At 45.8% G+C, this 11,991-nt stretch overlaps 2 protein-coding genes across 2 annotated transcripts; one reads left to right on the top strand and one right to left on the bottom strand.

Annotated features, from left to right (window-relative positions):
* Window positions 1-817: 817 nt before the first annotated feature.
* snai1b (snail family zinc finger 1b) lies at window positions 818-3,798 on the bottom strand. The gene is made up of 3 exons (XM_048241478.1): window positions 3,477-3,798; window positions 2,460-3,029; window positions 818-2,311 (listed from the first exon to the last, which is right to left on the bottom strand). Exons 1-3 carry the CDS (start codon window positions 3,550-3,552, stop codon window positions 2,130-2,132), a joined length of 828 nt encoding a protein of 275 aa, XP_048097435.1. The 5' UTR covers window positions 3,553-3,798; the 3' UTR covers window positions 818-2,129.
* Window positions 3,799-9,254: 5,456 nt separating this feature from the next.
* Window positions 9,255-10,556, top strand: LOC125293327 (adenosine receptor A2b-like). Its single transcript, XM_048241194.1, has one exon. It carries the CDS (start codon window positions 9,255-9,257, stop codon window positions 10,554-10,556), a length of 1,302 nt encoding a protein of 433 aa, XP_048097151.1.
* The last annotated feature ends 1,435 nt before the right edge of the window (window positions 10,557-11,991 follow it).

Genomic DNA, 11,991 nt, shown 5'->3' with positions numbered 1-11,991 from the left:
CCCGTTTCCAGTCCCATAGGTGCCCCGTGAACAACCCAAAAAACCAACCCAACCCAACCCCCCCCCCCCCCCAAACCGTTCCCTGACCCGAACTACCAGCACTCCGTGCCTGTACCAACAGCAGAGGAAGTGCATCGTTACTCTGGCAAGACTGGCTGGCGTCAGCCCGCAGGTCACAAGGGCATAGTAGATTTAGCGTGTCATTCGGGGGCGAGGGGATAGGCCGGAGTTTTAGCCAAAGACGCTCAGCTTCCCCTCAGGAGAGGGGAAGAGAAAAAACACCCTGCAGTCTCTGTCCAGGTTTGCTGAGTGACTTATAGCGTGCTGGGATTCCCCTGTCTCTCTCTCTTTCTCTCTCTCTGGCGGATGTGTCCCTTCTCTTTTTTTCCTCTCTTAAAATGTTTGTCAGTCTGGCTGGATGCAGGGGCTTGTGTGGAGTTTTCTCCCTAGTCATCATACTGCCTTTCTCCCCTCTCTCTCTCACTCCCTCTCTTCCTCTTTATCTCTTAGTCTCCCTCTCCTGCTGGTGTCCACCTGCGGTCTTGCTTGGACATGCACATGTGCTGTCCATGTGTCAGCGAGACTGCTGGTGCTGGAGTGTTAGCGTTAGCTCGGGTGGAAAGCCTGGCAGGTGTGTGCAGGTGTTCCACCAGTCACTCACCACGTCTGCCCATGAATCTGCCAACCCCTCCCCCTTGAGCACACACACACACACACACACAAAAAACCCATTCTGGAGGCACCGGAACAACTGACACATCTCCCGTCACCACTTAGCAACAACACAGACAAAGTGAACACAAGTTTTTTTTACAAACATAAATTATTTTATTGAAAGCCCGTAGGTCACTCGTACAAAAAGTGTAGAAATATAAACCATGTCAAAAAATCTTTGTGATTGCCAAAACAGATTGCACAGCATTTCCATAGTTACTCCCATGTATAAATTACAGTTTTTTTGTTTTAAAAAAGGCACTTACACAAGCAATTGACTATCTTTGTGTCTTGACTTGGCATTTTGGCTTGCTTAGGGACAGAAGAGACGGCAGGAGTTGTAATTTATCCTATTAACAGCCTCTTTCTCTCTCTCTCTCTGTCTGACATTCGCCAAAAAGAGCCACAAACAGCATTTTAAGACAAGCATGGACATTTTGCACACATACAATACTAGGGTCATGGAACCTATTTTTGGTTTGAAAACCCACACTAGAGCATACTGCAGAAATATGTCAGAAAAAAAGTATTTCTGTCTGTGTGCAGTATAAGCGCTCAAACCTCTACACAAGGAGCTGTGCATGAAGACACAATGATTTAACATGGACAGAAAAACTGAAAGTAAAAAAATAGCATTGCTGGAATATTAAATGAAATCTCCAACCGTATGGAGAAAACCATATGAAATGCATCTCTTTCCTGACCTCTTTCTTTCATTAAAAAAAAGTACCAAAGTACCACGGATGTTTTGGGCCCGTTTGAGGTTCTGGCCACCGGATCCTGTTGCCCTGTGGCTGCTGGGTGGAGCAGCAGGCAGTGGCGTCGGCGGACAGGAGGGCCGACGGAGGGGCCGGGGTTGTGGAAGAGGTCAGGGCTAACGCATCTGTCAGCGCCCCGCCTCCACTGCACCGCAGTGGGGAGACAGCTGTCTCAATACGTCCCTGGAAGTGTGTGGAGCTTGGTGAGAGATGACCCCCACTCTGCATACATACGGCACTAACACACACAGACACACACACACACACTCTCTCTCCAGCAGCTGCACCATCACAATCCCGGACCAGCCGGCACCGAGTGGCATCCTGGGAACAGACTGAATGCCCAGCTGCCCCTCACCCTTACCCCCCTGCCACCCCAAATCCTCCCCAAAATCCCCCTTGGTGCACGTATGATTATATATATCTACTGGCATCTGTGGTATAGTGTCCAGCATAAACCTGGACTAGTGCACACTGTTTCATCAAGGCACTTGACCACCACTGGTGCTGCCACTATTCAGTGCAACCTGACCCTCATTCTCTCTCTGGGCCGCATGGGCTGAAGTTCAGCATACCAGCAGTGGCGTGGGAGTAAATCAGATTAACAGTAGTCTTTCCATCTCTCTCTTCCTCTCTCTCTCTCTCTCTTCTGCTCCTCTATGTGGAGGGGCAGCAGCCGGAGACGCTGTGTTTGTGCAGCAGGGACATGCGACTGAACGTGCGCGAACAGGTACCGCACTGGTACTTCTTGACCTCCGAGTGCGTCTGCAGGTGGGCGCGCAGGTTAGAGCGGTCCGCGAAGGCTCGGTTACAGTGGGGACAGGAGAACGGGCGCTCGCCTGTTTGGAGAGAAATAAAGAAACCATGTTTTGGTCAGTGACTTGTGTTGGGGGTCAATTCAAGGTGGAAACCAAAATTACTGCAATGCAACTGCCTACACTGTGATACCATGTTAACGCCATCTGGCGTGTGGACTGGTCATCTCACCTGTGTGTGTGCGGATGTGTCCTCTGAGCAGCCACGGTCGAGAGAAGGCCTTGCCGCAGGTGGTACACACGCAGGGCAGTGTGTGCGAGCGGATGTGCATCTTGAGGGCGCCCAGGCTGGTGTACTCCTTGGGGCAGTGTTTGCAGTGGAAACTGGAGCGGCCGGACGAAGGCACTGTGGTCACCACCGCTGACGCTGTGATGGCGGAAGCTGTCAGGGCCGTGTCGGCCCGCCCGCAGTGGGTCAGCTGGTGTCGGGAGAGGGCCTGGGGGCTGCTGCAGGTCTTGCCACAGTGGGCGCACTGGAAGCGCTCCGTAGGGTCCGGGCTTGGGGGGTCCGACGTGCGCCCCTCGTCTTCATCCCCACTGCTACTGCTGCTGCTGCTGCTGGAGGGGGAGCTGAGGTCCAGGGGGGCTGTTGCGGAGGGGGTGGTTGGGGACACTGGGGCGAAGGACAGGGGCATGGCCATGTCCCACACCAGTCCTGCTGCGTAGCTGGGCACCACTGATCCATTCTCTGTGGGCAGCTCTGCTGGTGGAAACCTCTCAGGAACTACTGCGAAGAGTGGACCTAGAAAAGAATAATAACATAATTGATTAATTTACTAACTAGGTTAATGCTTAGGGTAAAAAAATACCCATGTTGGCAACATGGAATATAAGTATGCATCTTGTGCATCCAAGCAGGAAGCAATGATGTCATGCCAGCAGAATGAGCTGCTAAACCTTTGCTGTCATAAAAAGTTCTCTCTCTCTCTCTCTAGTTTATAAAAGGGCTTCGGGGTGTAGCGTCATAGTATGCGCTTTAATCATCAAAGAGAAATCGATCTTCGTTTCAAGCCGCACTATGGCGTGATGTAATGACATGTTTAGTCCTCTGAACAGACTAACTCTGCTCTTGCGCTTGCGTATTAAACAAACAAGAAATTAAATACTCTAAGAACAGTTTATTTTAATGTCAGCCTACTATAAATTTACCATGACAGCTTTAGTTTTCAAGCAGTTATTCCATACTCACCATTTTGACTTTCCAGTTCACTGTAGTTTGGTTTCTTGTTAGTAAAGTACTTCTTGACGAGGAATGAACGAGGCATTTTGGAAGTATTTTTCTGAGCTATTGACGCGGAATAACTTTTCCTGCGTTTAGCGTGTCTCAAATCTCAGCTCCTTCTCTCCGCAGATATTGAAGATCAGATAGTTAAAAAAAGAGAGAGCTCTCCGCCGGTCACCACAAATTTCACAATCAACCAAAAAAACACAAAAAACAATTCCTCAACGAACTTCCAGAATACTAGACAATCCAGGTCGATGGGAACATCACCTGTGAATCAGAAGGCACATCTACACAGGACCCATACGTCCCCCTCATATACCAGAGGGGGCTGAGAGGGGGGCAGGGGTGTAAAGTCATGTCCCCGCCCCACAAGACGCCCACCTAACAGGAGACGTGACGACCACATGGGTCCTGCCTGCAGGTGCCCTAGGGGAAATCTCTGCACATCGCCTGGAACCATTTGCAGCCACTAACTAGCGCTATTGATTGAGATCTTTAGCCCTTAATTGACTTGCTATTACACGTTGCACATTTCCAGAGCAGGATTAACCTACGCTTCGATCAAAAGATACGTTTTAGGGGTACGATTAAGCAGCATTTAAAATAAAACAGACTTAAACTGCATAGACTGACTATAAACGTGTTTGTTTATATTTCGTTTAATGCTCTATTTCAATTTGAACTAAACCAGCTGAGGAACTGAATACGACATTACATTGCAGCGTCCTCTGTCGGAATTATGTGGAAAACTATTAGGCTACATTTATAAGTGTATATCACAATCAATGTTTGGATATCAAGTGTAGCATGATATGACACTCTGAATCACTGTTGCTCATTTAGGCTTTTGCAGGATCTGCTAGCTACTCCATAAAAACGACATGAGTACCAACTATAAATGGTATAAATGGTCACACATTAATGTATACACCCCATGGGGATTGTCTGTTTATGTCCATACCGTAAAACCGTCAGGCGTTTTATATGGTAACACGATTGGATTCGGTTATTGGTACAAAGCAGCTCATTTAGTTCTCACAGAAAGAGAGACTTTTACAAGTGCCTCACAGACAAGACCACCATTTTTCTCCTTAACCCCCACACAAAGAGGCATGCTCTCAATTCATTTTTCCTCCCTGAAACGCTGCGGGACTTCGGCAGACCCACAGCCTCGCATGAAAAGAAGCGCTGTTCCACCGCATGTGCGCGCAGCGGGCAGGGGGTAAAAATTAACTGGGCTCCAGTGAACAATATCGCGTTGTTAAGGATGATCCCCTAAATTGATTCAGATTATTTGAAATTAGTACATTTCTGTTGCTGCAAAGTGAAACAAGGGTCAAAATGCCTTGGATCCACATTAGATACGTCGCTCGCAAAACATATCCTGCCTAATTATGAGGGCATTTTCAACTTATTGTGACATTCAATGTGCCGATCAAGTGGGAATGTCACGGTTTTAAGTGGCCCTATACAGCACTCGAAAAGCGCGAAGCTACGAATGCCATCGGTGGTCGACCCAGAGCTGGGGAGAGTGGGCCTACACCTGTCTGAGTGCACTATTGTTCGGGCGCGTTGGAATGTCGCGGCATGTTGGAGAGTTCACACATCGTTCATGCGTTCACGCCGACGCCGCGGAGACTGGGGTGAGGAGAGCGAGCCTGCTGTAAAAGTAATTACACACAACACAGACTTGGCCTATTTCGAGAAAAGACCCGCACAATAATGTTAACGGGTATGATTGGCAAACTACACGTTTCTTTTAAACATCTAATAGGCTACATTCATTATAAAACTATTTTCAGCATGAATGAATTTGCTTATTTTTACACGATTTATCAAATGTATTGATACCCTTCCTATTTTGAAGAACATTTTAGCTTGCGTCCGAGCATTGCAGTGGCACTTTACCTGTGAATGTTCAAATCCCACATAACAATAGACGCTTTCTAAATACAAAGGATGTCCACGTGGATAAAAGAATCTCAGGTTGAATGGTCTGAATGATTAGCAGGCTATCACAATTACACTGATGTGGTCTACAGCTTTCCCCATTCACACTTATACCGACATCAATGCATTAGTAGCCTATTGCAATTGTTTTGCAACTGTGCTTTGGTTGATGGAGGGGACTGCTACATTATTTTTTTCAAACTGAATAAAAAGTTAAATAAAAACTTAAACCGACTATTTTCACGAGACAGTATTTAATTTCAACCCACTTAATGGAGGTCCATGTCCATGCAAAATATGGGGAAATTGTGAAAGTTTTGTCAAATACCAATGTTGTTAGTCCAAAGATGCAGCCCATGACATTTTAATCAATGTATTCTACAGACATCAATTAAATGAAACTTATGCGGCACCTGCATAATTTTCTGCATTCGTATGCCTTTCCACATTAGAGTGGAGCCACAGGTTGTGTTTTCTGACCAAGCTTAGATGTGACCTCATGACACTGAGAGGCCGAGGACGCAAACCATAAAAATGTTCTGTGTTGGGAACAGATGTTCTCCTTGTGTTGCCCAAGGGAGCGAGCACGTCTCCCACAAAGGCCATGAAAAAGTCTATTTAGGCAGTCTGAGTCAGGGTGTCTCCTGACTTCTCCACAGTCATTGGGGCTGTTTCAAGGGAGGTGAGGAACGCTCTGCAGTGCAGTCCACGGGTGTAAATATATGCATCCCACTGGAATGTTTTTCCAACTGGGGTACACGCAAGGTGCACTCCCGTTGCCTAAAGCAGTCTTGCCATAGCTTGTGGAATGTATTTTGTATACTTTTCAGCAGCCAAGTTAAAATTCCTGTCAGTGTGGCTTCACATCAGCTGGTCGGTTTGCATTATACTCTCTTCTAGTATGTTACAAAAGGTAGACAGGTAAATGTTCATATCAGGTTTTCGTATGCTGTAGTGTTTTAGACTGTAATTGTAACTGTAATATGCATCTCAGAGCAGAACAGGTGAGATATTCACCAGAGGGGAGTAGCCTAGATCCAAATAGTTTGTTTTAGTGTGAAGGGTAATGAATGATGTCAGCTGGCTGCAACTTTCTCCCTTCTTCTTTATCTGTCTGCCCCTTCACTGCCCCCACCCACCCCCATCTCTGAGTTTGGAACAAATTGGGTAAATCACCCCTATGTACAGGCGTCAGCAAGATCACTTGACATGGGGTCACTAACCTAACTAGTCCTGAAATAAAAACATATATGCAGCTCTCTCTCTCTCTGTGTGTGATAGAGAGAGGTATGATAAGGTTTTTTTGGAGTGGCATTTGGGAATTGTTGTATCTATTCTGCTGTTTTGCCTGCCTTGAAATGTCAGTGTGTGAATGTGATGTCATGACATCATTTAAATCGCTCCAAAGGATGCAAACCCCAACAGTCTTGCAGTCGGTTTTAAACTGTGTGATTTTCAAAGCTTTCCCTCACAGAAAGACAGTCTACAGTCTGTCACTCGAAATGACCCCGGTCTTTAGTTTTAAGTATCCGGCCATTAAGAGAAAGACACATGCATGCACCCACATGCAAGCAGAGCGCTGGTTCACCCACAGTGTAAAAAGGCAAAGTCATCATGTTATTGGCCCCATAATGATGAAAGTGCAAGATTTTAGTGTCCCTCTGCACAGCAGTGGTGCTGCTCTTTGCTGAAGGAGGTTAGGACAGGGAGGAGAGCCTTTATCTCTGGCCTGGCCGAAACAGCAGGGGTTAGATAAGGTAGGCTCTGTACGGGAGAATCCCTCTGGAATTTAAGCTCTACCATATGGGGGAATCTCCGCTCTGTGAGAAGCCAGGAATTCACTTAATGATCCCTCACTTTAAGAGAGTGCGGGGGCTTTACCCTCACATCCCCTCCCCCAAGTGCCCCCCTAAGAGAGAGGGAGAGAGAGAGAAAAAAACAACAAACCAGTCTGTTTACATCATTTGGGTTCACTCTAATTCGGTTGGCACTTCGGATCAAGTATTTAGCAAGTCCCTTATTAGTGGAATACTGCAAACAAACATGTTGTTATGACTTCTCTTTTAACTACTGAACTGTATAAATGGAATGGTATTTTTTTAAGTCCACATAAAGGCACTCAGGTGAAAGTACACATAAATGTCATCCATAATGGGAGCCGCAGCTAAGCTTAATGGGCCCCTTTGAGAAGAGTAGCCCTACTCTACTGCAGGAAGAATGCTTTTAAATCGGAAAATATATGTATTTCTTTACTGACACCTATACATTTATAGTTTAAAGAGCACAAGGAGTTTGTGATATATTGGCTGAATAAATAGACCTAAGATGTGTTTTCATTCGCATTCACACACAGCCTCAAACGGCACCTTTTTATCCTCCCTCCGTCCCCCAGACACACTATCCAGGATAGCTTACAGATACTGCATGCATAATCAAAACTCTAGGCCTACATTAACATTATGATTAGACCAAACTACCTGAGGGCCTTGTTTTGAATTTTAAATTTCAAAAAAGAGCTATTATGAAAATTAACAGACAGAAAGTAAAATACATACATAAAATACATCACAGCTATCATGCTACCATGACAACAGGCAGTTGAACTTTTAGGGACCGCGTGTGTGTGTGTGTGTGTGTGTGTGTGTGTGTGTGTGTGTGTGTGTGTGTGTGTGTTTTCAGTCCTAGCTCATATCTCCCCTTTCAACATGAACACATCAAAACATCTCTCTGCTCCTTGACTACCTTGGCTCTTTGAACTGCCTCACCAAATGGATACGCAGGAGCCATCAACAAGAGGACACAGCTGGGCCATTGCAGAGGTTGGCACGTATGACCATACTATTAGGCTACTGTATGAAGCCTAATTAATTTACAGTCATTAAAATCTTGTTTCATTGAGATTTAAAAAGATATTCAAATATTATATAATTAGAATGTTTTATTAGGACAGCGGGGCCTGCATTTAAAATGTCAAACGAATTAATTCAAATGTTTGCGAATTAATTCTAAATTGACGTCAGAACCGGCAAAAGTCGATTTAACAAGTAGCATACAAACTGCATGTGGAACGTATAGCCTATGATGTGGATCTGAATTGTATTCGATTGCTCATATCCAGTGCTGCCTTTAAATTACAAGATGCTGACTGGTAGAAACGATATTGTGTTAAAATAAAACTGATCCGAGAAGCTATAGCCTATAAGTTAACCTTACAAAGCTGCAGTGAGGGGAGTTCTCTTCTCATTGTGAAGACTCACGCGCACGCACCTGCCAGCATTGATTCATATTTCTGAAGCCGCCGAGAAGGAACAGATGTTTACGCGGGTAAGTGTTTTTCCTCGATCTTCCGGTGCACATCTTTTACATTTCACAAATTTTTACATGTACAACTGAAATGAGAATCTGTATATTATATGACTTTGATATGAACTAATATGAATGTATGTCCTTAATTTCATTGATCCTAAATTCGCAGACTAATTATTCGCTTTGGAATCATAGTAAGTGTTCGGGTGTAATGTCATCAATCTCCATATTATTTTAAGTCCATTTAGCAGTATGTGAATGAGGATGGTGTTTTGTACATGAAACTTGAGAAAGGACTATTTTTGACATCTTATTGGCCATAAAATAAAATGACAAAGCACTACAAAGCTGATTCTAAAACTCATGTATTATTTTCTAACAGGTAAATGGCAGTGGACAATGGAAAAATAGCAGTCATCATTATATAGTTAGCTATGCATATTTCCAGACATTTAATACAAAGTTTTTTTCTAATGGAAGGCAACCATGCAGAGTAATCATACAGCTGCCTCCAGTCATTATGAGGTGCTGAGCATCTCCCTGATGTCGCTTCTGGCTGTGATCATTACGGTGGGGAATGTGCTGAGTTTGACCGTGCTCCTGGGCTCCAGACGTTTCCGCACTCCTCAGGGATACCTCAAAGTGTCCCTGGCCTCAGCGGATCTGATGGTGGGTGTTGCCGTGGTCCCGTACTCAGTTTACAACGAGGTTGAGGGTTTGATGACCTCGCGGGGTCAAAGTTCAAGAATAGGCTCCAACATTTCTGCTGAGGTTGTGGCGGTATCGGAGGGCTTTCAGCCTTGCTTCGTTATGGGGCCCGTGTTTGCAGGGTGCACCTTAGTGTCCATCACCACCATCTTCCTGCTGTCACTGGAGCGAGCCATCACCGTCCTCAGACCACTGCAGAAGAACATGATTGTGACCAAAGAGAGGACCGTAGGCCTCATCGCACTGACCTGGCTTGTGTGCTTCTCCCTAGCCTTGACTCCTCTGCTCATGTCCGAGGACATAACATTGGAGTTTAGCTCCTGCAGTAAGATGTGTAACTACGCCCCCTGCCCAGTGGGTCAGCACCATCACCCTCACAATGACAGTTCCAGCCCAGTGGCCAACATCATGCTCGTGTTCCCCATTTTCGACTTCGCCATCCTGGGCGCCACCTGTGTGGTCAACGCCGTCACCTTCTCCGCCGTGCGGCGCTTCTGCCGGGCCCGGGCACAGGAGGCCGCCGCCAGGATGCCCATGTCGAACGGGCCGTCCTTCTCAGACATCCGCGCCGCCAAGACCATCTGTGTCCTGACAGGGCTTTTCTGCGCCTCCTTCATGCCCATGGCCGTGCTGGTAACGGCCAGCGTGTTGCTGGGCGGCCGCTGGTGCCGCTTCTCCCTCTACACCTTCTGGATCCTGACCTGCAGCAGCAGCTGGAACGTGCTCATCTACAGCGCCCGCGACAGACGCTTTCGCCAGCGCGCCCTCGAGCTCCTGTTGGGCCGCCGGCTGGTGGACAGGCAGAAGACAGTGGGCAGAGGGAGACGAGGGTGCAGGTGGGCACAGAGAAGGCACCACCACCACCCTGCCGCTGATCGCTGCCGCATGGGAGGGTGTTTCACGGTGGTGGGTGACATGCCGGTCCCAGAGTTGGCCCGGGCTTGCTCCTCATACCAGGTGGACCCCACCACACGGCATGAGCTGACCTTAACTACTCTCCCTGTGGATGGATCTTTCATCCAGTACTCACCACAGTGCAGCCCATGCTCCACACACCTGCTAAGGGTGAACCGGAGCTGACACACAAAGGGTTTTGTATGTTGTATGAAGTAGTTTCATTTGTTAATTAATTCATTTCTTAATATGTAATCGACAATATATTTATCTGCCCGGTGTATCACCATTTGGTCAGTTTACATCAGAATTGTGTAATATATGGCTAATGTATCTTTACTTAGTTATCTATCACTGTGTTCTAAAGCATTACAGAGCTGTTTTTCTTTAATCCCACTTGTAACATAATCCATAATGAAAGAGAGTGATTCCTTATAGATAGTATACATTACAATGTTGTAAAGTAGTTATTTATCTCTGTGTGTTCACTTGTTCTGTCTCTGTGCTTGTAACATGTGTCACCAACATCCTGGCTGTGATTTAACACGGCTCTTACCTCCCTCAGCTTTTGCCCCTCGCTTGTGATATTCTACGCCGCAGGTCCAGTTTCTGTTTATCTAGGCGTCACTGTAGATATGAAGTTTAAAAAGCACTGTGCTGGTGGGGTGCCAGTGGCGTGCAGTGACTTGAGGGGTCGTCTTTGCTGTCAGCCATCTTAAGCCAGGCTGGATGAGACGCAACACCTGCTGCCTGGTCTTTGATGTCTGATCTTGTCCTCTGCATGTGCCACGCATAACATTAAACACTTGTCAGTCAGGGCATTGAGCTCTGAGTATTTGTTTATGGAGGGACTGAGCGAATGGCACTGTGCATGAACCGTCCACCTATGTCACAATGGGACATAAAGTTCATGCGTTGTCAACTAGTAAAAACAACATTGTTGAAATAAATTATATAAATGTTTTATGAATGCCTATTCTTATGTTCCATAATCTCCCACGCCAGCAAGCCATACAAGCATGTCACACCAGCATGTCTTTACACAGTGAAACTACATCCCTATAGAGAAGTGGTCCTAACTATACTGTTTGGTCTAAAAGTAAGATAAAACACAAGAACGACCTAGAATTATTGTGTGGGCTGCATTATTTTTTTTACACCAACATGTGTAGGATACTACACATAAAATGCTGGATACATGCAGTGTTTGGTTTTGTGATAATATCATTGTCATCATTCCATATATCCACCCTCCCCTCATGTTTCACAGGCCTAAAGTTGTATGCAGGAATATTCAAAGCTGTTGTATATCACCATCTACTGGTTTTCCAACTATAGTACATGCTTTGCCAGTTGCCACTAGATGCCAGTAGAGCTCAATATCTGGTAAGGATGATGTCAATATTGAAGGGCAATGCTTATTAGGTGTTGGTGTATGAAAACAAACAGTTTTGAGAAGAGTTGTTGTTCGTTAAAAATATAGATTATTTAATTTGGGGAGACATGATCACTACATATGAATTGTCGTTACTGTTTCAACAGGAAAAGTATTTGTGAAGTGTTTATATAGTGGACAGATTGCAACACACAGACAAACAGAGAGAGAGAGAGAGAGAGAGAG

This window comes from Alosa alosa, chromosome 4 (assembly GCF_017589495.1).
Source record: "Alosa alosa isolate M-15738 ecotype Scorff River chromosome 4, AALO_Geno_1.1, whole genome shotgun sequence".
Lineage (NCBI taxonomy): Eukaryota > Metazoa > Chordata > Actinopteri > Clupeiformes > Clupeidae > Alosa > Alosa alosa.
Note: the sequence above shows the minus strand (reverse complement) of the source record. Positions and strands in the feature narration are given on the sequence as shown.

What these genes read in the sequence shown, in the direction of transcription:
- snai1b (XM_048241478.1), bottom strand. Translation starts at nt 3,552, where the DNA reads ATGCCTCGTTCATTCCTCGTCAAGAAGTACTTTACTAACAAGAAACCA. An exon ending in TGAACTGGAAAGTCAAAATG is followed by an intron (nt 3,030 to 3,476) that starts GTGAGTATGGAA and finishes ATTCTTTTCTAG; the next exon opens with GTCCACTCTTCGCAGTAGTT. An exon ending in ACACATCCGCACACACACAG is followed by an intron (nt 2,312 to 2,459) that starts GTGAGATGACCA and finishes CTCTCCAAACAG; the next exon opens with GCGAGCGCCCGTTCTCCTGT.
- LOC125293327 (XM_048241194.1), top strand. Translation starts at nt 9,255, where the DNA reads ATGCAGAGTAATCATACAGCTGCCTCCAGTCATTATGAGGTGCTGAGC.